The sequence below is a fragment of the Squalius cephalus genome (genome assembly GCF_949319135.1).
Source record: "Squalius cephalus genome assembly, chromosome: 20".
Classification (NCBI taxonomy): Eukaryota; Metazoa; Chordata; class Actinopteri; order Cypriniformes; family Leuciscidae; genus Squalius; species Squalius cephalus.
The window spans coordinates 33,100,674-33,127,358 of NC_137141.1; the positions used below are offsets into that span (position 1 = coordinate 33,100,674).

General features: G+C 36.2%; 1 protein-coding gene across 1 annotated transcript in view; it reads left to right on the forward strand.

The window, feature by feature from the left end:
- The window catches only part of plcb1 (phospholipase C beta 1), a 73,476-nt gene that overhangs the window by 13,668 nt on the left and 33,123 nt on the right, over positions 1-26,685 (forward strand). The window contains exons 3-9 of the mRNA XM_079852521.1: positions 769-837; positions 16,274-16,414; positions 18,306-18,385; positions 20,083-20,136; positions 20,218-20,293; positions 21,067-21,167; positions 22,229-22,395. Coding sequence (XP_079708647.1) covers positions 769-837; positions 16,274-16,414; positions 18,306-18,385; positions 20,083-20,136; positions 20,218-20,293; positions 21,067-21,167; positions 22,229-22,395 — 688 coding nt within the window. The remainder of the gene's footprint in view (positions 1-768; positions 838-16,273; positions 16,415-18,305; positions 18,386-20,082; positions 20,137-20,217; positions 20,294-21,066; positions 21,168-22,228; positions 22,396-26,685) is intronic.

Consider the following 26,685-nt stretch of genomic DNA (forward strand, 5'->3'; position numbering starts at 1 on the left):
ATATTTGTGATATTCATATAAGGAAACAGCACTCCCTCCCTGTGCTAAAATGCTTAAATATGGTTTGGCTGATTTAAGTATCTCTGTGGCGTGACATTATTTTCTCTTAAAGTATAGACCTCGTTTACTATGAGATCATAAAAAGCATGCATAATTAAAATAAAGGAATTTGAAAAATGCTTAGTTTTGGAGTAGGGTGTCACTACAGGGCACGGTTACATCCCCATGTGTTACAAATGTTGTTCCCTGGACCATACGAGGATATTCAGGTTTTACCATCATAAAAAATGATTGATCTATTTTTATCCTCATTCATCGCTGTGTTGCATAAATGAGAATAAAGAGCAAATGCCTCTTTGTTTTGTTCAGCTCAGTTGTAGCTCAGCCATGCCAGCAGAATGCCGTCAGCTTTCAGTTCTGCTGCAGCTGTCAGAAAGCATATCTATCAGCGTGCCCATTACACACTGCAGACGCAAATAATGCGGCGCTCTGGTTCCTCATCATTTCCTTAGGAATGTATTTTTAAGAGAGTCATTCGATTCTTTCTTTGATCTGGATCTAGTGTGTAAATTAAACAATGTGTTCTACATTTGCTAAATTATTAATCCTTGATTTTCCATCAGTGTTTTCTCTGTCAACACTCTCCATGCTGTTGCCTTGTGTGACATCTGAATGGCTTTTGTGACATTTAACATAATATTGATTTGCTCCAACAGCATGAAATTGTTTTTGTGAGCTGTGACATAAAATCTGCCCTCCCTCTCTCAGGAAACAGACCTATTGGACATCAACTACATCAAAGATGCAAGGACGGGGAAATGCACCAAAACGCCAAAGGTAAGACCATATTCAATGCATCCTGCTATTATTAAACAAACAAACTATGCCAAACAACATGCCAAACAATAGCAATGATATTTCCAACGTTTTTTAAAACTGAAAAAGGAAAGTTCAGCAGTGACACAAGCAAATCCTGAGTCTAATTCAAGTCAACTTCTTATCCACCTTTTAAAGTCAACATGAAATCAAAATGGACAGTTCTTGTTTTGTTTTTCTGATGACTTGTTTACTGTCGTGAGGGCGGGGTAACCTGTCAGTCACATGAGATCGACCAATAGCAAACCACAACCATTCAATCAGCTCCCAAATGGACAAAATCAAGACCCACCCTGTACATTTGTTCTTGTTCAAGAAGCCGTTTCACACAGATGTCCGTCACAACAAGGAAGAAAAAACTATTACAATCTTTAAAGGGGTGATTGATTATGATTTGAGTTTTCTAACTTTAGTTAGTGTGTAATGTTGCTGTTTGAGCATAAACAACATCTGCAAAGTTACGACGCTCAAAGTTCAAAGCAAAGGGAGATATTTTCTTTTAAAGAAATCGCTTTTTAAGGGCTACAACAAACGGCTGGTAGAGACTACAAGACATTCCTCCAGGGTTAGTGACATCACAAACCCTAGAATTTACATAAACCCCGCCCCCAGAACACGATTTATGGATTATCAAGACAGAATATGCTAATCAATGACTAGAAGATAACTACACATAAGCTTCATAAATTCATACCTTTCAGAAATGTCCTGTTGCTTCTACATGTTGTCACTTCTTCTTGAGTCTCTCCATCTTTGTCTGACTCCGGTTTGAACATAAAAGGCTAAAAGTTTTTGAAATTTTCAGTGCATGTCTGTGTGAGGTAAAAGGACACAAGCTGTTGAAGCTCCGCCCCCTGTGCCGGGACCAGCAGCTCATTTGCATTTAAAGGAACAGACACAAAACAAGGCGCTTTTGCTCACCCTCAAAAAGTGACAATTTTAACATGCTATATAAAAATATCTGTGGGGTATTTTGAGCTAAAACTTCACACACACACTCTGGGGACATCAGAGACTTATTTTACATCTTGTGAAAAGGGCATTATAACACCCCTTCAAACGCAAAGGGGAGCGGCCATTTGTAACTTGAATGTGCGGCACTTTTAGTTACTTTTAGGTGTATGAAACAGGGAGTTATGCTGCTTGATACTGCAAACTGGTATTTCTTATCATAATTTTAAATTATTATAAACACAGTTTGCAGTGCAAATAGTCTTACAATTTTCTGCACTTCGTTATGCTTCTAGTTATTTAATGGCTAATGAAACGTGTCGCACATTCACCCGAAAATAGATTAGGTCTGCGGTGTAAAATAAGGTGGATGTTTTTCTATATTTTGATAATGTTGCGATGAACTTTAATTATATATTATTTATACATCAATCAATGTTTTATAGCCAGTAGTTTTATTTTTCATGATTAGTTCATTCACAGTGCTTGAGTAGTGTTGTTCAACAAGAAAAGAAATGCACAGTCAAAACGAAAATATTTGAATGTTTTAATTAATCTCGGCACTGGATGTTTTGGCTTATAACTCATTGAACGCATTTTTCAGATTTCTGTGGAGTAAATAAATGAGAAAAATACTTGTGGGATGCTGGAAAAGATGTGTGTCACTGTTAGAGTTGCAGGACTAGTAACACCAGTAACTTTCTATCCATTCTCCTTCATTCACTTGCATCTGTTTATAAGTATGTCCTTGTAATGGAGGTTTAGCTGTTACTACGGCATTGTGCTCTGTTTCCCAGGCCCTATATAGGTTAATAGCTCTTGTGGGTGATAAGCATCTCTCTATGAGGGTAATGGTCTGTGCAATCTGGTGTGGAATGGCCACAGGCAGACAGACATCTGCACCCACGCTATATCTGGATCTAAATATGGAGCCCGTGGGCTGCGGGTCTCCCAGGTGAACTCTTTCCTGACGCTCATGGACGTTATTTGTGTGTGTGAGATGAGAGAACAGGCACTGGTGCCAAACGAAACGCACAAATGCTATGAAGAGTCATTTCATGCGTAACGTCACAGTGGTCGTCAACAGAAAGCCTGCTTTAGCTTGAGTTTGCGCTGCAGATCCATTGATTTTGTTGTGGATGGTCCATCAAAAGGATGTTGAGGAAATATGCAAGCGTTTGGGAAAGTGTTTGATCACGCAGCCAAAAATTAAGAATATTTCAACGCTTGCAGAAAGAAGCTCTGATGTAGGCATCCGTTTCAGGTGGTCTAGTTGTGCTTTCCAGTTTCCAGAGTGTTTGGCATGGTAATTCAATTCAATTCACATTTATTTGTATAGCGCTTTTCACAATACACATCATTTCAAAGCAGCTTTACAGAAAATGCATGAGTCCACATTACAATTTACAGTGATCTGTTATCAGAGGTAACTGTCTTAGTTGTGTATTTCAGAAATGTAGCAAAAAAGGTATTAATTTAAAGGGGTGGTTGATTATGGTTTGACTTTTCTAACTTTAGTTAGTGTGTAATGTTGCTGTTTGAGCATAAACAACATCTGCAAAGTTACGACGCTCAAAGTTCAAAGCAAAGGGAGATATTTGCTTTTAAAGAAATCGCTTTTTAAGGACTACAACAAACGGCTGGTAGAGACTACACAACATTCCTCCCGGGTTAGTGACATCACTAACCCTACAATTTACATAAACCCCGCCCCCGGGAATGCGATTTATAGATGATCAAGACAGAATATGCTAATCAATGACTAGAAGATAACTACACATAAGCTACATAAATTCATCAACTAACCATTCAGAAATGTCCTGTTGCTTCTACATGTTGTCAATTCTTTCACTTCTGGCCAAAAGTTTTTGACATTTTCAATGCATTTATGTGTGAGGTAATGGAAGCTGCTAAGGTCGAGCTGTTGAAGCTCCGCCCCCTGTGCCTGGAGCTGCAGCTCATTTGCATATAAAGGGCCAGACACAAAACGGTGCGTTTTTGCTCACCCTCAAAAAGTGACAATTTGAACCTGCTATATAAAAATATCTGTGGGGTATTTTGAGCTAAAACTTCACATACACTCTCTGGGGACATCAGAGACTTATTTTACATCTTGTGAAAAGGGGATTATACCACCCCTTTAAACAATGTAATAATTTTAATGCAGAAACAATGAGCTCATTGAAGTAATGAATACTTGTTTGTTATCATGATCATGTAACACTGAAGACTGGAGTAATGATGCTGGAAATTCAGCTTTATTTTAAATGATAATAATATTTCACAATATAATGGTTTTACTATATACTGTAAAAAAATCTTTACTTATTCCAAACTTTTGACCAGTCGTGTACAGTATGTGTTATGTGTTATTATTTGTTAATTTCTTAGCCTGGTCTCTCTCTCTCTCTCTCTCTCTCTCTCTCTCTCTCTCTCTCTCTCTCTCTCTCTCTCTCTCTCTCTCTCTCTCTCTCTCTCTCTCTCATGATATAAAGCATCTTCTGTGAGCGAGTGCGAGTTCGGGACTTGAGTGTCATGACTGAGAGTGATTCTGGGAAACGCAGTGTGCTGGTGTCAAAGCCAGATGAATAAATCTTGCAGCGGAGCGTTTATATGACTGCGTTCACGAGCCACAACAGACCGTCCATCCACCCCTGGATGTAGAGGTCGAAGCCATTTACTCAGACTGAAAATGAGACGCTGTATCATTCTGAGAGAGTGAAGGAGCGATGCTCGAATGATCGATTGAGCCACTCAGCACCCAATAAGACATAATGCATGCTGGAGAAATGCTATTACAAACTAAACTCTGCTTTAACCCTTATAACACTTCTTCAGGAATACAACCACTTTACTATAGACAAGATCTGACAAACAACTGAAAATGAGGTCTGTGTTCGAAATCAATCCCCCCCCCCCATACCCTCATTCACTATTCCCTACATTACTCCACTAATATAGTCCACTTGAGTCCTGAAAAATATGAAAATATCACAGAAATGTTTCTTGAGCATCAAATCATCATATTAGAGTGATTTCTGAAGGATCATGTGACACTGAAGACTGGAGTAATGATGCTGAAAATTCAGCTTTGATCACAGGAATATATATATATATATGTATATATATATAGAATATAAAGAAACTTTTTGAAATATATGTATATATATGTATATATATGTATATATATATATATATATATATATATATATATATATATATATATATATATATATACATATATATACATATATTTCAAAAAGTTTCTTTTCAAGTAGTCAAGTAGCTCACTAACTCTTCTAACGTAATCTTTTAGGTTTTGTTCGTCCCAAAGTAGCTGGTGCCTCCTAAATGCAAGCTGTTCACCTTTACTGCTTTATTGAGAAAGGAATTTGAATGAGATTTTAATCAGTAATACGCTGAGACCATGAACAATATCCTGCTGCTTTTGTTTGGAATTGCTTGTTTATGTAAGTCATTAAAGATGTGTTGTTAATTGAAAAGAAGAAGGATCGTATTGAGTTGTTGTGCGCTTGTGAAGCCGACGGCAGATGAATACAGAATAGACCAGAAGAACTGTTCATCTTTCCCTCGTTCACCAGATCTTTAACGTTCGGGCTTCTTGGCTGCTCGTTAAAGCACACAGCGAGAACAATGACATCCTGATACTTATTCCATTGAAAAATGGAGAAGATAACGAGACGTTTATGTCATAAATGTATATGATACATATTAAAACCAAGCAGATCGTCTCAATAAGTGGTGGTTGTTTACATGCATCCATCTGTTGAAAAGCAACCAGAGCTTTGCTAATGGCACTGCTGTTGTTAATGACCATATGCTTCATGGAAAGACTGTTCCCGTTCTGCCATGAGTCTCACAAGTGCTCTGTAGTTTGTCCAAGTCTGCATATTAATGCATATTTATCTCCAAATTTTAAAGGGCAAATTTATTTATTTTTATATATAATTATATATAATTTCTTATATATATATATATATATATATATATATATATATATATATATATATATATATATATATATATATATATATATATATATATATACTGTATAAACAAATATAAAGTAAAAAAAACGAAATTATATATAATTTCTTTTTTTACTTTATATTTGTTTAAATATATATATATATATATATATGTATAAACAAATATAAAGTAAAAAAAACGAAATTATATATATATATATATGCATGTATGTATGTATGTATGTATATAATGTGTATATATATATAAACATTTTGTCATATACATTTGTACTCTAAAGTTTACATACACCTTTAGTTTACATACAAATGTTAATTATTGTAACAAAATAAGAGGGACGTTACAAAATGCACGTTATTTTTTATTTAGTACTGTCCTGAATAAGATATTTTACATAAAAGAGGGTTACATCCACAAGACAAAAAAAAAAAAAAAAAAAATATATATATATATATATATATATATATATATATATATATATATATATATATATATATATATATATACACTCACCTAAAGGATTATTAGGAACACCTGTTCAATTTCTCATTAATGCAATTATCTAATCAACCAATCACATGGCAGTTGCTTCAATGCATGTAGGGGTGTGGTCCTTGTCAAGACAATCTCCTGAACTCCAAACTGAATGTCACAATGGGAAAGAAAGGTGATTTAAGCAATTTTGAGCGTGGTATGGTTGTTGGTGCCAGACGGGCCGGTCTGAGTATTTCACAATCTGCTCAGTTACTGGGATTTTCACGCACAACCATTTCTAGGGTTTACAAAGAATGGTGTGAAAAGGGAAAAACATCCAGTATGCGGCAGTCCTGTGGGCGAAAATGCCTTGTTGATGCTAGAGGTCAGAGGAGAATGGGCCGACTGATTCAAGCTGATAGAAGAGCAACTTTGACTGAAATAACCACTCGTTACAACCGAGGTATGCAGCAAAGCATTTGTGAAGCCACAACACGCACAACCTTGAGGCGGATGGGCTACAACAGCAGAAGACCCCACCGGGTACCACTCATCTCCACTACAAATAGGAAAAAGAGGCTACAATTTGCACAAGCTCACCAAAATTGGACAGTTGAAGACTGGAAAAATGTTGCCTGGTCTGATGAGTCTCGATTTCTGTTGAGACATTCAGATGGTAGAGTCAGAATTTGGCGGAAACAGAATGAGAACATGGATCCATCATGCCTTGTTACCACTGTGCAGGCTGGTGGTGGTGGTGTAATGGTGTGGGGGATGTTTTCTTGGCACACTTTAGGCCCCTTAGTGCCAATTGGGCATCGTTTAAATGCCATGGCCTACCTGAGCATTGTTTCTGATCATGTCCATCCCTTTATGACCACCATGTACCCATCCTCTGATGGCTACTTCCAGCAGGATAATGCACCATGTCACAAAGCTCGAATCATTTCAAATTGGTTTCTTGAACATGACAATGAGTTCACTGTACTAAAATGACCCCCACAGCCACCAGATCTCAACCCAATAGAGCATCTTTGGGATGTGGTGGAACGGGAGCTTCGTGCCCTGGATGTGCATCCCACAAATCTCCATCAACTGCAAGATGCTATCCTATCAATATGGGCCAACATTTCTAAAGAATGCTTTCAGCACCTTGTTGAATCAATGCCACGTAGAATTAAGGCAGTTCTGAAGGCGAAAGGGGGTCAAACACAGTATTAGTATGGTGTTCCTAATAATCCTTTAGGTGAGTGTATATATATATATATATATATATATATATATATATATATATATATATATATATATAAATGTATAAAAATGACCCCGTTCAAAAGTTTATGAACCCTTGATTCTTAATGTGTCGTTACCTGGATGATCCACGGCTGTTTCTATGTTTTGTGATGGTTATTCTTGAGTCCCTTTTATGTGTTGAACAGTTAAACTGACCAGTGTTCCTCAGAAAAATCCTCCAGGTCCCGAAAATTCTTCCCTTTTCCAGCATCTTTTGCATATTTGAAAAATATGCATACTTTGTCTTCAATACTTTGTCTTCAATGTACCATTGAAAAAGAGAATATATTTCAAATACAATAAAGTATTCTTTTTTTTCAATAGGGTATACTTATAAATACTATATAATACTTGATATAAATATAAAATATATTATGTTCAGTTGTGTTCAGCACTTGTTTCTTATGCGTGTTGGATAGTGTTGTCTGCATTGCAAATAACTGCGCTATCAGTCGGTGCAATTTGCTCTTATCCATGCAACTGCATATATTTTTAGTTCAAATAAAGGCACCACCCCTTTTTTCTTTGGGTAATGAGCCGTTCAAGCATGAAGCAGACAGAAGAATCAGTGGGACTTCAGCCAGAACCAAGAGGATAGCCTTTGATTCCTGCCCACTGCTCAACCCAGTGCCTGGAGGATCAGCTCCACAACACCAGTCCTCCTTCTGCAGACACACTGATCTCAACACAGCTTCAGGTCCACCACTTACACCCACTCGCAGGTTTACTTTACAATCCATGCTCACGGTGTGTGTGAAACTCAGGTGATAATGTGCTGTAATTAGTCACTGTTGCTCATTCTTACACTCTTGAAAATGAAGTTTGGGGTTTTCACAGGAATGCCATAGAAGAACATATTTTTGGTTCTCCAAAGAACCTTTCAGTGAACAGTTTTAAAGAGCCCCTTTACAAAGTCTTAATGTTGTTTTTGTCTCTACTAGAACATGTTTTCCTGCTTGAATTTTGATTATTTTCCCCATATTCTCCTTGTTGCGGCTCCTCTCTTCCCAGTCTGTCAGTAACGCTCTGTTTAGTTCCTATCTCTATGAAGCCCCTCCTTCTGAAAAGCACACTGTGCTCTGATTGGTCGGCTGGAGCAGTGTGTTGTGATTGGTCGAGCGCTTCGAGTGTGTTTGGGAAATGTCCCACCCCTTACCATAACCGCCAGTTTCAACACACTACTAACTAACTCAACCAGGCCCCGCCCCTTTATTCTGCGCATGAATTATTTAAATGAGGAATATTGTGACGTGTTCGTTCCCAGAAGAAACTCAAGACTACAATGGAGGCGTTTCAGGGAGTTCAGAAACACTGACACTGATATAGAGAAGAACTGGAGCTTTTTCATGATCAAACAGCAACATTACACACTGAAGAAAGAGGAACATGTATTTTTTTTTTTTTATCTCACTCATTAATGTTTTTATTTATTCATGATTTATTTATAGTCACACTGACACAGATGACTTTCTGTGAAGCTGCTCCGAAATGATTGTTAAAAGCGCCATACAAATAAATGTACTAACACACCACGCTTGTTTAAATTGCTTATCAGCGGCATGAAAAGGCTCGACTCGATGTCACGGTGAATCTCATTGTCCGTGAGGTCATTCACGTGTCTTTGGTGGTTGAAAGAGATCCAGCGAGCACAAAGCTGATGATTGTGGTCAGAGCAGATGCACCGTGGCCCTTTACTTTGATACGACGTGGTTTGGTTAAATCCGGCTCCCGAAGGCAGCGAGGTCTTGATGCATGTTGCCATAGAAACTCTTGTGGAAAGGCTCCCTGTATGTGACCAAAGCCAAAGGCAGCGGAGCTAATGAGGTTGGGAAAGGGCATCCAACATGGCGCGGAGGACAAGGTGACAACAATGACACGGCTCTGGAGCGGAGACCGTGAACCAGCTCGCCTGCGGGCTCATCCACGCTGACTCATCTCATTTAAAACCTCCTCCTTCACAGCTCCGCCATCATTATAATGAATATGCATTTTTCAGAGCATTCTTTCCAGGCCTAAAGGGAGACAGACTACAGGGACCGTGATTATCGCAGGTGTAGGTGGACTGCGAGTGTGTCTGGAGCCATTGTTAATGGTGTTTGCTTGGGAAAGCATCAATGTTACTATTCAGGGATTTGAACAAACCCAGTAACCTCAGGATTTCAGTTCGGCAGATAGGGGGGACGGATCTAATTATGATTTTCCTGTTAAATATTGTGATTTAAAATGCTTTTTGCCCCTAAAATTAAAATAATATAGATATTATTATATGTTTTTTAAACGAAATAGAAAATTAAGATTTCCGTCTTAAGAGTACGTCTTACATTTTTCTTCCATATGAGCATTTTTATGTTATTATATTAATATGAGCATTTTTATGTTATTATATTAATTTTACTCTTGTCATGAGATTTTTGAAAATAAGGCATTTCAGTAACTGACTAATAATCTTTTCATTGCCACTGAAGTGAAATTACTGAACCTAAACATTTTTTTTTTTTTGCATCTGAAGTCTTCAAATATTACTATTGTAAATTTGAACTGAAAAATAAAAAATAAAACAAAACTGTTCTGAGGATCATGCTGCTTACATGTAAATACATTATTTTCCTGATAAAAATTGTGATTTAAAATGCATTTTTCTGTTGTTGTTGGACCCAAATTTTGTGATTATAAATCATTAGGACTAAATTATAATAATAATAATAATAATTATTATTATTATTATTATATTACTGTTATTAAATCAAGTTTTATATTATACTATACAATATTATACAATACAGATTGTTCAAAGCAACTTGACTTTAATAAAAAGGAAAATAAAAGTATTAACTTTTTTAAGTTGCCAGCTTCCACCAATGTTTTTGATAATTTTCACAATAATTTCATGGTCCCCAGAATATTTTGTTGTATGAATATCTGAACATGCAATATCAAAAGAAAGAACAGAGCCTCTACTGTGGGTAAGTTTCATAAAAAAGCAAAATTTTAAACAAAAATCTGAGAAAATCACATTTGTCAGACTAAATGCATAAGCAATGCTTATATCGCTTGTTTCTGCTTCTTCGCCTGTGTTTTGAACAGAAGATTCTCTACTCTTTCAGAAGATGCATAATAACATTACAGTATAACAGTGAAAACTCGGAAAGCTGGAAAAGTCTGTCATTTGCAGGGAAAGAGTTAATGTTGTAAGGTTCACTGTGAGCTGCACATGAGTAGGACACAATGCTGCGCTTCACTCTGAAAAACACAGCGCATATATTCACTTATTAAATCCCAGCTTCTTTGATTTTGCAATCGTGCTAAGCCATATCGCAATTTCACTGTAACTGTGATTAATCATGCAGCCCTAATTAGCAAGACAATAAAATCCCACTTGCACTGAACAGACGGGAAAACACTCTTTCGGATTTGGCTGGACACCTAACAACCACCCAGATCATCATAACAACACCTTAGCAACCATCCAAAAACTACTTAGCAACCACCTACAGTAGCACCTGTAACATCATGATAATGACTTAGCAGGGCCAAGCACCACTTATTTTCATATTATTCTTTTAAAGAGCATGTTTAAATTCTGCTGCCGAAAGCAATTAACTCGCTCTTGATTTTTCACTGTGATGATCAACGATGAATTGTTTTATCACAGCGCTGAATTCCATCAGACAAATAGAAAATGTAGAGGTCTCTCATTACAAAAGAGCGTCTGCACGTCTGCATCTGTCAGTGTGCTGGAGTGCTGTAATATATGCAGGTGTGCAGATAAATCTAAATCCAATTTATTTCCCTCTCAACAGGACCTTTCATTCTGCCCAGGCGTCCTGCAGAGAATATAAAACGCAGATTTGCATGAAACATGCACACGTGAGAGAGTTTACAGAGATAATAATGCCTGTGTTCATGAGCTTGACGTGCTGAAATGCATGGTGGTGATGAGAATAGTTTTGCGCACTAAACCAAAAATGTTAAAAATACTACACGCAAAATGCAAAAGAATGCAGAAAAATAAAATGCAATGGAAATAATCATGCAACAAGTCGGCTATTTACAGGCTTGATCTGTTTTTAGAGCCAGTCTCTCACACATCTGTCCAGTTCACACAGAACTCCCCTTTTAAAGATTCAATTTAATATTCAATAACTGCATGTATTATTCATGTGCTTTTCAGAGCCCGTGTCTGCAGTACACACAGAGTCTTTCATTAATGAACCTGTGTCGTCTGTCATGCTGTCGGAGGAAACTGCTTTAAATAAAAGTGTAACGGTAGTCTGGCTGTAAGGGCCCCGGGGCCCGAACCCAATCATGAGTCATGAGGTTACAGGAAGATCCTGTCTGAAACAAAGCCAAGAGGTGTCTCTTCCACAGACCGTAATAAAGATGGACTTTTCCACTTCCTTTTGTTGTTGAAAAACGAAGCCAAAATATCCTAGAAACGGTCATTGCCGATGAAATCATTCGGAACATTTTATAGCATCGAATGACTAACTAAAACCAAACTTATTGGAAAAACTTCCTAAATTGACAGAAACCATCTTTGGAAAAAATTATTTGAAGTGTAATCTGATTTTTTTTTAGTTTCTCTAGTGTCGCATTCGATGTGACGGACAGGGCGGGGTTTATGACCTATACTGCTGCCAGCCACCAGGGGGCGATCATTGAGGCGAACACTCGTTCTCCTCGCTGCAGTACATATGTGAAAGCTTTATTGGAACATGTGCACAGAAAAGTATTGCATTAAAATTGTGTTATTATTAAAAAATATTGTTCTTTTTTCACGTGCAAAAGTCGGCACCACAGCGCTAGGTTGTTGTGGATGGTTGCCAGTAGGGCTGCACGACTCATTGAAATAAAACTGGAATTGCCTTATGGCTTAATGTGATTATCAAATCGTAAAGTCTGTGATAATGATATTAATATATGCAATGCGTGTTTCAGGTTGAAGCATGACACTGTGTTCATTTACAAAGCGTCTCAAAGCAAGACAAGGCAAGTTTATTTATATAGCACATTTCATACACAATGGCAATTCAAAGTAATTAAAATAAATAAGAATAATTAAAACAGTTTAGAATAAAAGGAAATAAAATACAGAGTGTCAGAGTGGCTCGATTCAGTAAACAGCTCTTATTAACAAAAGAGAAGCTTTAAGAATAATACTATTTAAAAATAAAAGTTTGATGGTTTAACATTTGAAGATGAAGAAATTAAGACATTGTATTATTTTTCTTAAATGCTTGATGTTTTTATTTTACAGTGAATTTTTTTTTACATTTATGCATTTGACAAACACTTTTATCCAAAGCGACTTACATTGCATTTCAAGCTACACATGTACATTCTTATCAGTTCTTGCTTTCCCTGGGAATCGAACCCATGACCTTAGCGTTGCAAGCGGCAACGCTCTACTGTTTGAGCTATTTAATAATATTAATTATAATTGTATAGTCATATTGATATATAAACAAAAGTCTGGCCAAATTGTACATCCCTATAAACAAGCCGAGCAAACCTGGATTTTCTTTTTTAAAACACATTCACAGTTTGTATCAGAAAAATTGCAATTACAGATTTTTTTCCACAGATTGGTCAGCCCAGGGTGTTGCTAAGTGGTTGCTGAGATAGTTGCTAGGTTGTTCTCGTGAATTGATCTTCTGGTCTCTAGATATGACTCAGGTCCTTCAATGTGTATCTGTGGGATTTGTTTTTAATGTGTTTTATGGTCCAGTCGGTGAAAATCATGTTTTTCATAGTAAAGTACCAGCACACTTCTCTCCCACACGCTGAAGTTGAATACTTAACTTAAAGAGATAGTTCACCCAAAAATGAAAATATTGTCATAATATACTCACCCTTATGTTGTTTCAAACCTGCATGAATTTTCTTTGCTCCGGCTCTATTTATTTTTTTTGGTCCTTCATTGACAGGCTTCATTCAGTTCTTTGGTACGTTTTTATTAACATCTGGACAAGCGGCCTTAAAGGAACAGTTCACTTAAAAATTTAAATTCTGTCATCATTTACTCTCCCTCAAGTTTTTTAAAATCTGTATGAATCTATTTCTTCTTTCAAACACAAAAGAAGATATTTTGAAGAATGTTGGTAACCAGACAGCTGATGGACCCCATTGACTTCCATAGTAGGAAAAAATACTATGCAAGTCAATGTGTGGTTACCAACATTCTTCAGAATATCTTCTTTTGTGTTCGACAGAAGACAGAAACTCATACAGGTTTGAAACAACTTGAGGGAGTGTAAATGATGACAGATTTTCCATTTTTATGTGAACTGTTCCTTTACGTCGGATTCTTTGATATACTCTGTGTTGAGTGTGAAAGTCTATTCAGTGTTTGCACGTCGTTTCGATTGAATGCGACTGAATCAAATATTTACGAGCATCATTTAGCAATGCATCTAAATGCTAGTTTGGAGCGAGACATTGGTGGCGCCATTCAATCATTCGCTCCCTCAAGTGGCAAGAAGACAATTCAAAATGTAATATTACTCATTGAACCATCTTTGAAATTACCAAAGCCCTCCGTGAGCACTGATGGGTTTAGACTCTTTAATGGCTTCGGTTTCCTCTGGGGTGTGTTATTGTAGGTTTATTGTTTTTTGTGAGTCACAGCCGAAATTGATAAAACATTAGATTTTTCTTGATGGAAAACCGTCGGGTGTCTTTTTCCATTTGTTCTCAGGGAAGTGCTCCTGTGCTCATGGGATTTGCTGTGCGCAGTTTCTCCTTCAAACATCCACACACACACGTTTGGCAGCGAGTGTTTTTATGCTGGATTATATTTGTTGAAGCATTGGTTCTGCTGTGGCACGGATGGCACTCGCTCATCAGCGCTTGATTGGAGAGTCACTGCTTTGGCTTGTAATTACTGACAGCTGAGAAGACACACACACACACCTGTTGCACAGCTGCATGTGCGCGCGCAGACACACACTTGTTGGACGATCCTTCAGATGAAATATCAGCTCCAAAACTAGAGACATGCTCCCTACCTGAGCAACACTCCAGGCATCAGAGCTACAGACGCGAAGGCTTTTTTGGCATAACATCAGGTCCACATTGCAGCTTGTTCTTGCCAACAAACGCCCACTTGGTCTTGGACGGGAACAGAGCATCTGATCTGCATGCAAATCAACCAGACACTCTTTTATTTTTACATTTCACATTTATAGGAAATTATATTCCTGTGTGAGCATATGCATTTCATCATGTTTATTTGCATAACACTTTTGTTCCAATGCAGCTTTACAGAAAATGCTTGTTTTTCAGTGGCACAATTTAGGAAGTATTCTGTGCACTTTTGTTTTCGCCACGGAATAAAACAACTAAAAAAGGTTAATTGCACCTTTTTAGCTCGCAATTCTGACGTTTTTCTCTCAAAGCAGATTTTTTTCTCACAATTCTTTGAAAAAAGTCTGTTAAAAAGGTTATTACGAGATAAAAGTCAAGTCACCTTTATTTATAAAGCGCTTTTTACAATACAGATTTAATCAGCTTTACTGTGATAACAGGGAAATAATGCAACAAAGTTTGTTTCGGCTGAATAGAAGATCTAGAAGAGAATTGCGAGATATAACGTTTTTGCAAGTGTATACCTGGCAATTTTTTACTTTCCCAGATTTGCGAGTAAAGATTTCTTGAGATTTAAACAAATAATTGTGAGTAAAAATATTCAGAGTTTATACTGTACCTCTCAATTTTGAGTTTATAACTAGCAAATAAATAAAAAAAAAGTTCTGACTTTGTGAGATAAAGTCACAATTACTTTAAAAAAATGTTATAATATTGCATGGCGACCAAAAAAAAAACAAAACAAAAAACGAATTGTGAGATATAAAAGCAGAATAGCAAGGGGAGGAAAAACATCTAAGTTGTGAGATTTAAAGACTCAATTAGACCTGTCAGAAACGAGCTTTCATAGTATTCTGTTATCAGCCAGAGATAAGTGTGTCAAGGTAATGTCCAAATGGCAGTAATATACAGCTATTATACAATACATGTGTGGAAGTTAAAGTCATGTATTCAGTTAAGCAGACACAATCTTCAAACCAAGAACGATAACTATAACGATAACGATATTAGCTATATTGATATAGTTCTGTTTATAATAAGTGCACTGCAGTTTTGTCATCTGCCACTTTAAATGCTCGAGCTCTTTAAAGCAGGATGGATTCTGATTGGCTGTCAATGGATATTCTGTGCTTTTATCCTCATAGTTGTGGTGTGAACTCTGTTATTCTTTAATATCTTTAACTATAATATTTATAGTTATCGTCCTTGTTATGAACAGGCCTTGATTATAATAATGATTACAATATAAAGATAATATTACAATATAAGGATACTATTTTGTATTTTTTTCTATGTAGAGCCAGAGTTGGCATCATCTGAAATCTAGATTCAAACTGAATCCAGTTTTAACTTATAAATGTCATTTTTTGGGTTCCGGTTTCTAAATGTGAATGTGTTTGGGTCCTGAAGTAAAACCAGCGGATGTGTTGAATGTTCTTCCATCATCAGCAGGTGTTCAGCAGTTTTTATCGTATGGATAAAGCGCTCGTGGGAAACAGTTGTGGGCGAGATCAGCCGTAAAGAGGCTTACTGGCTTACTTGAGATGTTTTATGGCAGCGAGGCTTCATTATTGTTTTCCCTCAGGAAGCAAAGCTCCGGGAGCTCCTGGATGTGGGCAATCTGGTGGGACGGATAGAGAACCGGATGCTAACGGTGGTGACGGGACCCGACATGGTCAATATCCAGTACCTGAACTTCATGGCCTTCCAAGAAGACGTCGCCAAGGTGTTTTCATCAGCATCAGAACATCTGATCAAATAAGTAGCGCATGCAGGGCTTGACATTAACACCAACCGCTGGTGTATTTCAGTGGTGTAACAGTCACTCCTACTACACACTTTGGCGGATTATACATGTTTCAATTCTTTTAAAAAGGCAATCGAAAATAATAAACTCAGTGCAAAAGTGTTGTCAAAAATATAGATTTTTCGATACATGTCGATCCTGAAATATATGAAATGCTTCCAGTATTCATTTCCCACAGAACTGATTCATAATACCAGCTCTTTCTCCCTAATCTCTCAGACACACAAACCCGCCTCTTCTCACTCACTCGTTTCATTTGCTCCGGATGAATATTGTTGCTGTTACATGGCGTGAATTTCAGTAGGGGAGAGTGGGGCACAACCTAACACTTTTTGACTTTCTCAGTTTGTGTAAATCTACTTATGGTTCAGAGTATTTATTTTTTCCCCACATTAATTTCCCACATGTCTACTACAATTATGTGTTTTTGTTTTATTAATACAGTATATACTTTTTTCTTGATATACCCCGAAAGAATGGAAGTGAAATGTGACAACATGCCCCATAGGTGGGGTACATTGTAACATGTGTGGGGCGCATTGTAACATAACATATGGCAGCTTAAAATGTTATCTGATCTAATAAAAAATAAATACAAAACAAACTAAAATATTTTCTAAATAAAATACAATTTAAAAACTTTTTCATATAAAATAATGGCAATTTTTAATAATTAAATATAAACTAATTTTTGAGTTTTGACTACGAACACATGAAAACACAGCTATACAACATAGTTCAAAACAAATAAATAATTAGTAATTTCTGAACATTGACACTCAGTCTTTATTCACCTTTTTCTCACGTTTTCTCAATAAAATTAATAAAAGTATAGAATATAATAGCATATTTCTAATAGGGGCACATTGTAACGCAGTGTTACAACATGCCCCGCCTGCACAACTGGGATTTAAACCCTGCTTGTGTCTTCTGCTAGTTAGCGAAACATTAAATAACTATCTTAACTGTTAAATAACATCTTGGAGATTAAACTAATATCAGATTTGTCTTATTTTAAATAAACACAAAAAATAGAGATGAAAAATTAACTTAAGTAAGAAAATTACTTTTGCTATGGTTTAATAAATGTCTATGGATATCTTCCAAAAATAAAATAATTTTGGCGGATTTTTTTTTTCTATATAGTGTTGATATGGCAACTAGTAAATAAACAAAGTTTCGTCATCCAAGCATGTGCGGAAGTATTTAAAACAAGCGTGTTACAACTAACCCCGCGTTAGGTTGTGCCCCGCGCTCCCCTAATACACATAATTTGACTCATTCCTGCAGATTTTGTGCTCAAACACCCAAAGTGCGGCACATAAAGCCACCTCTCAGTACTAAACTAAGTTATATTTCGCAGCTTATTGCACTTAAACAGTCAAATACACACAAAAGCCAGTCTTGGAGTGTATTCACGTAATTCATGTATTCATGTAAACACAGTTATGTTTTAAGTGAACATAAACAGTTGAGAAAGTAAATGCATGTGTGACAGTGTAATGGATCGGTCTTAAAGGGACAGCAGCCTAATAAACTTGCTGCCAAATTATGAGATAATATTAAAAATATATATATGGCAGTTTTTCCCCATTGTTTCATTGTCAAAGATGTGGCCAGTGAAAATGCGGAGTGGCTCGTAACTTTGGAAAACCACTTTTAACCAAAAAGTGAACGTCAAGCCCTGAGAGCATGATATATATTTCTGTCAGAGAGATATTTGTGCGGCATTAATTTCAGTCAGGATACTTGACCTGAATAGTTTTGAATGAAAATGGCGTGTTTTGTTTGTGCTTTGTCATTGATAAAGGAGTGGGCAGATGAGCTGTTTAGTCTGGCGTCTAACCTACTCGCTCAGAACATGGGCAGAGAGTCCTGTCTGGAGAAAGCGTGAGTACCTGCAGATCACTCGTGAAATCCATGAAATAATTCATTATGGGTTTAAAAGAGAAATCATGTGATATATGTGTGAGCGGTTCTTGATCTGAACAGGTGAAGGTCCACGATGGTCCATCGATCAAGAACCGCTCACACATATATTACACGATCTCTCTTTTAAACCCATAATGAATTAATTTCATGAATAGTTTTTGAAATGTATATTTAACATGAACTAATAATGAACTGCACTCCGACAGAATTGAATTATCTTATTGTTTATTTTAACATTTACTAATGCATTGTTAAAATCAAAAGTTGTATTATCAGTAAATGCACTGTGAACTAATATGAACAAACAATGAATGACTATTTTTATTAACTAACATTAACAAAGATTAATAAATACTGTAACAAATGTATTGCTCATGGTTAGTTCATGTTAGTTATTAATATATTACATAATGTTAACTAATTAGACCTTATGACAATGTATTGGTAATACATGCATTTATTTTTATTTTGTCTATTTATTTATTTGTTTATACATTTATTTTTATATTTGATCTTTTTCATCGTTATGTATTTATCTTTTATCTATTTATGTATTTTTGTATTTATTTGTTTGTTTGTTTATCTTTTATCTTATTGTCTATTTATCTGTCTATTTATCTATCATCCATCCATCCATCCATCCATCCCCTCCCTTCATAAATCCATCCATCCATCCATCCATCCATCCCCTCCCTTCATAAATCCATCCATCCATCCATCCATCCATCCATCCATCCATCCATCCATCCATCCATCTATCTATCCATCCATCCATCCATCCATCCATCCATCCATCCATCCACTCCCTTCATAAATCCATCCACTCCCTTCCTCCATCCATCCATCCCCTCCCTTCATCCATCCATCCATCCATCCATCCATCCATCCATCCATCCATCCCCTCCCTCCCTTCATCCACCCATCCATCCATCCATCCATCCACTCCCTTCATCCATCCATCCATCCATCCACTCCCTTCCTCCATCCATCCATCCACTCCCTTCCTCCATCCATCCCCTCCCTTCATAAATCCATCCACTCCCTTCATAAATCCATCCACTCCCTTCCTCCATCCATCCATCCACTCCCTTCCTCCATCCATCCCCTCCCTTCATCCATCCATCCATCCATCCATCCATCCATCCATCCATCCATCTATCCATCCATCCCCTCCCTCCCTTCATCCACCCACCCATCCATCCATCCATCCACTCCCTTCCTCCATCCATCCATCCATCCCCTCCCTTCATCCATCCATCCATCCATCCATCCATCCCCTCCCTCCCTCCCTTCCTCCATCCATCCATCCATCCATCTATCCATCCATCCATCCCCTCCCTCCCTTCATCCACCCATCCATCCATCCCCTCCCTTCCTCCATCCATCCATCCATCCATCCCCTCCCTTCCTCCATCCATCCATCCATCCATCCATCCATCCCCTCCCTTCCTCCATCCATCCATCCAATAAAAATGTACAAGTGATGAATGGGATCTTTAAATGATCTGGCATTCTGGTGAACAACCTTTACATTACATTAGTTCAGTATCCAGTTCATCAATAGTAAGATATGGAGACACGAGTCCAAACAATGGCATCGTTCCCAGAGAATGACTGATGTAGCTTTTCAATGAAATTGTTGTGTTTCTCACCAGCTTCACGAGACTCAAGCTGCAGCCCAACCAAGAGGGTCGTGTCCCAGTGAAGAAGTAAGACACCGACCGTTTCCACCCGATAAACCAGAACACCAACAGACTCAATCATCCTAACGTTTCCCTCTCGTTCTGCAGCATATTCCGCATTTTCTCCACTGACCGGAAGCGTGTGGAGACGGCACTGGAGAGCTGTAATCTTCCGTCAGGCCGGGTGAGCATATGTTGGGTTAATCGCTCCAGAAACCCACAGGCAGAGAGGAAGCCAGTGAGGGATTTACCAGAAAACCTGCGGTTTCAGATTGAAGCGCGTCGCCTTTCTAAACGCCTGACAAATGACATCTTACTTTTCATTCCCAGCAACAAGGGGAGTCAATTTGTTTGCCTTGTCGTTTTAACGGCAAATATAAAGGTTGAGCGGCGGACACAGGGAGATTTTCAAAATCCATAATGTTAAAAGGCCTCGGGAGACTCGCGAGGGAAAAAAGTGTGCAGCTAATGAGAAATCATCATGGGTTTACTCTCTCTGCCCTCCTCCTCTGACTCACTCGCATTCGCATCCTTTCATGCGTTTCTCTTTTTTTTGTTTGCTGCTTTATATTTTGACCAACAAAGCATTTATCAGCCTCGGGCGTCGGCGTGGCCTTCCAGACTCAGTGTTTCGGATGTTTCCTGCGGGAGATGAATGTCTAACAGCGTGCGGATGACATTGACTGATGTCCGTTATTGAGTTTGTCGTAACAAACTGATTGATTCGGACTAGATGTTTCTCTTAGGATGGAAAGAACTAATTAATATGGAGGCCAGCTTAAGTAGGCTATATTTGTTTTTATTAATATGAGAGCACATGTTATTAAAAGCTGGTTTGGCTCCTCTATTTTAGGTGATGAATTGTTTCGACTCATGGTTAAAGACTCTGTCTGGACTTAATGGATGCTGTGTAATAAGTATATGAATATGTATTTCATTATTTGATTGTCTCTGCAGAATGACTCCATCCCGTTGGAGGATTTGACCCCTGACATTTACAAAGTGTTCATCAATCATCTCTGCCCGCGATCTGAGATCAACCAGATATTTGCTGATCTGTAAGTCTTTATGAAGCTTTAGCTAATGATGCCTTCAATAAAATACAAAAAGATGTATTTGTTTGTTTATTTATTGTTTTATCTGTTTATTTATTTATTCAGTCGTACATTTGTTTTTATACATTGTTTTTATTTGTCGTCTTTTCTGTTTTTATCTATTTAATCTGTTTCTTATTTATTTATTTGTTTATTTATCTGTTTTTATATAGCCATTTTATAAATTATGTATTATTTATTTTTTCATTTTTATCTTATTTTTTTATTTACTTTTTTATCTTTTATTTATTTATTTATACATTTATTTTATATACGTTATATTTATTTATTTATCTGTTTTTATATATTTTCTTTCTTTCTTTATACTTCTATCTTTATAATTTTTTATTTATCTGTTTTTCCATTTTTATCAGTTAATTCATTGATTGTTTTATCTTTTTATTTATTTATTAAACTGTTTTTATTTATTTATACATTTATTTTATACTTTTTTTTTAATTTACCATTTTTTGTTATCTATTTATTTAATTTATCTGTTTTTATCTTTATTTTTATTTATGTGTTTAGTTATTTTTATACACTGTTTATTTATTATTTTTTCTGTTTTTAACAATTTATTTATTTATTTGATTGTTTATTTATTTATTTATCTTAGTTTTATTTATCTTTTTCTAATTTTATCCATATTTATTTCTTATGTTTAAGTGTTTTATCTATTTTATGTATGTATTTTTATCTGTTTTTTATATATTTATACATTTATTTTCTTATACATTCTTTTAATTGATCATTTTTATCTTTATTTTTTATTTATTATGTATAGCTAATGATGCCTTCAAGTCATGCAGGAATGATTTGTATGAGACGAGCGCATGAGCGCATGTCACAATTAAAAAAATCATAATGAAAGATAATTAGCGTTGATCATAACCGAGACATTAAAAACAAAAACAACCCTCCTGAAAGTCATTGTGTAATTTGCACACTGGGATGTATCTGCTCATCTTATTGTCATGATTCTCACTCTTTTTCTGTGTCTCACATCTCTCGCCGTCTCTGTCCAGTGGAGCGAAGAGCAGAAACTTCCTCACCATGGATGAGCTGACTGACTTCATCAACAACAAGCAGCGAGACCCTCGCCTGAACGAGATCTTGTACCCGCCGCTGAAGCCGGAGCAAACCCAGATGCTCATGGAGAAGTTTGAGCCCAACCCAGGAATGATTCAAAAAGGTCTGTCTGAGACTAATGCCCTCCTGTAATCGCCATCACCTCGTTCCAAACTCTAAAGGAGAACACTGATGAAGTTTTTCACATTACGTTCACAGTAGGGCTGAACGACTTGGGGAAAAGCACTTTATTTTAAGGTGATGAAGTTATGCATTACTACTTGTACTTGTTAACAGTAAATGATGCATAATTACAAGCAACTAACCCTAAACCAAACCCTAACCGTAATAGTAAGTACATGTCGTTAATTAATATATTATACATATATTACAATGTAACTATGTAACCTTAAAATAAAGTTGCCAAAAAATCTAATTGTTATCTACTATAAATCTAATAAAAAAAAAAAAAAAATCTGATAATTTCAATTGTGATTTAAAATGTGATTATATAAAAAGAGCTCCAAGTAAGTTTGCAAAGCTTGTATGTAGCTTTACCCTAATCTTTTTTTTTATTAAATAAAATATTTGTAAAAATGTATTAATAAATATGTATTATAAAATAAATAAATAAAAAAGGAAAATATTACTATTGTTATAATGTATAATTTCAGTGTAAAATAAAAAACAAGAATTTAATAATTATTATTATTATTTTACAAAGCAACTGTAAAATTTTATTTATAAAAAATACATATATAAAGAGCTCCAATTTTGCTGTAATTGTGTGTTGGGTTGCACAATTTGGAGAAAAAAAATCATAATGTGATTATATATCAATATGACTAAAACCAGCAACAACAATAATAATAATAATTTATATTTATTATTATTAATTATAATAAATATAAAATAACAAAATAAGGAATATATTAATATTGTTCTAATACTATTTCACTGTAAAATAAGTTTTTATAGTAATAATAATAATAATTTTATATTACAATTCACATTTCACCTAGCGCTTTTCACAATACGTATTGTTGCAGTAGAAAAAAACCCCAATACAACTGTAAAATTACAATAATAATATTTCTGTCTTCATATTTTCTCCTTCTCATTTGCTTCTCGTTACAATTGTAGTAAATGTAGTAAATGAACACACAGTCCACACTCCAAAACCGATATTTTTATTCAGTTAAATCGCACTAAGCCGCATCTCAGTATTGATTTCATTTAGATTCATCATTCATAACACCATAACAGAAGTTCATATGACTCAATCAGTATCCTAAATCCTCTGAAGTCACATGACGCTTTGTGTGAGAGAAAGACCCAAATGTAGTCATTATTCACTGAAAATCTTCAGCTCTGAAATCAAACATGGCTCTGATGTTGAGATGCACAGCAGTCGGTGTTCGACCGGAGACGGTTCTTATTTGAGAGTGAAGTTTGCCGTCAGTAAATGTTTTAATCCAGCGGCTCAGACCACTGTCAGGATCAGGTTTTCTCAGTATCCCATCATCCCCGGCGATCAGACGAGAATTAGCTCAGTTTATGTATCGATCGCTGATAGACAGCTGGAGTGTAATTGATTATCTCTGATAATTCTGTGGGAGGTTTCGGCCCTGCGTTCCCATGAGGTTTGATGAGGGCTTTCTAACAGGCCATCAGTTCCTGTCATCATACTAATATGAAATATAATCCCTCATTAATTTTTCCACCCAACTTGTTGATTGACAGCCACATTAAACAGTGTTTTTCAGTGTTGTCTGTCGCTTCAAACAGCAAATACCTCGGGATTTAACCCGGAGCGCAGGAAAAGAGACACCTTATAAATCCCATCAGTTTTAAATGCCTGATACACTCACATCAGAAACTGTTGGGAGGCCTTAAAAATGTAACTTTACAGAAACACATTTGAGTATTTTTGTCATTAAAATGTTTAGTAATCATGCCTTAAACATGTAGCAATAACCAAATATAAAAATGTTTATTTTTATCAGATATTCTCAGTCATTCATCTCTTTGTTTACGTCTTTTCCCTCCTCTGGAGATTTGCTTTTTGTCAGCGAATCAGCACACAGGCTCATGAATATTAATTAAACAATCTCACATTTTTAATGATCTGTTTCAGTCGAGTTATTGCCTGTATAAGGCAACTGTAAATTCAAATGCTTATATGTTGTAAATCTCTCATTTATAAGGATCTGTTTCAATTTAGATGTTGCCTTAGATGTAAATTCACTAATTTAATATGCTAATTAATATGCATATTATTTGCACATATTTATTATTTATATTAGGATAAGTATTAGTGCTTTCAAATCGATCAATCGCGATTAATCGCATCTAACATAAAAGTTTGTGTTTATATAGTGTGTGTGTGTGTGTGTTAGCTATATATATAATATATTATATTACATAAACACAACATTTTTATTTTAGATATGATTAATCGCGATTAATCGATTTGACAGCCCCAATAAGTATCTTTTATAATAAGTATATCAATACACTAATTAATGTACTAATAAAAATAATTAATATACATTCATTCTAAACTGAAAAGTATAATTAATACAATCACCAAACTTTTTTGTGCAGTATGTATTTATCTAACTCATAAGGATCTGTCTGTCAGTCTGGATGTTGCCTATGTAGGGAGGTAGACAGCAAAGAAGTGCACTTGAGTTTTTGAGTTTTCTAATATTTATTCCATTGGAAAGAAAACAAAACCTCCATCCCGTTCTCCACTTTTCATCGCCATAGCAACAATAACTCCCGAGATGCAGTCGCGCCGGTTTATTTATATCCGTGCGAGCACAAGGCTCCACGGGCGAAGTGGAGATCGGGTCCGTGACAGGAGATTGATCAGCCAGTGATGGCGATAGATGAGGATGATCATGAGGCTCTTTAGCTCGCGGTTCTGCCACGACACACACCGCTGTCATACAGATTACGACTCTATTTTCTCAGTGTAATCTCACAGACAGGCGGCGGACAGTCGAACGCCCACGCCAGCCACACGAGACGCTGATATTTGCATAGTATTGATTGTGGATTTGGGAGAACGACTGGGTTGTAAACGGGGGAATGGTCTGCAGGATTACATTGTGTCCGAGAGACATTCGTTGTTCGATTGCCAGTAAACGCTGGAGACGTTGTGCTTATTTTTATATTTGAAAATGGCTGTTAAATCATGTTTCTTTTCTTTAAAAAAAAAACGGTTTGCTGGTCTTAGCTGTTTTATCTGGGACCAGTTGCATATACTATCATCTCTACATATGAAATAATGATCAGATAAATCTAGTGTTTTGAAATGGAGCAGTTTAAAAGACAAAAAGAAAATCTTAAAAAAAGTTTGCATATGTTTTGTTGAGCACCATATTTGATACATCAGGCTTTTATGGCTCATATTGTTTAATATAGTGAGAATATGGAGGGGAAACTGCCCAAATGTATTTTTTAGATAAAATATGAATGCTGATATTTATATGAACCAAAAGTGAGATGAAATTCTGATGCTTGTAATGTAAATCAATGAGATCTTAATAACAGTATGGCAGATACTAACATAAAACGCATATAAATATCAGTCATCTCTCTATATCTGTCAATGTCTTAGTAAGATGATATTTAAATGCTTAGTTTTATGATCAAATCTCTGTAGTTTTAAAACATATAATGCAATGCAATACAATGATGATTGAGAGATGAACATATACTGTAAACCTTCCTCAAAAGCCTGATGATCATATTTGAGTCTCACATTTGAACATGATTTTACTATAAAATGATGTATGAATAATCATGTAAACCGAAGCTGCTTCAGCCCAGAAAGTGTTGATCTTGAAATATTACTAATGATATAAAAGTTATTCTTATGGTTACTTAATAAAAATCAGATTTTTTTTTTTTCACAATAAAAAGGCTTGGGGATTTGTACAATTACACTAAAAGATTTTTACTTTGCTAAAAAAGCATAATCTCGAGTCAATCAGCCAGACTTTTTTAAAAGTCACTTGCATAAAATCTTCTTTTGGCCAAATTGGAGAGTGAAAAGTTAGACTGATTTTCCACTAGCTTTCTGATTTTTGCTCAACTCTTAACATAATAGCTTCTAGTCTTCCAGCCTGACCAATCCAGTGTAAAAACCCTCTCTAAAATCTTTCAAACTAGACCCGTCTGGACGTCTCGGCGAGCAGAAAAGCACCTTAGGATGCAGGACTGTGACAACAGATGCAATCCACATTCTTATCTCGTTCCTGTTCGTTCATTCTCCATTTAACTCGACAAGACAATTGCAGAATTTCAGCAGTGTGTGGTAATTGCAGTCTTTAGAAAGCGTCCGACTCCCCTTTGGAGACAGCGAGGTGGTTCGTGTTATTTCGGTGTGCAAATCAAAGGTTGT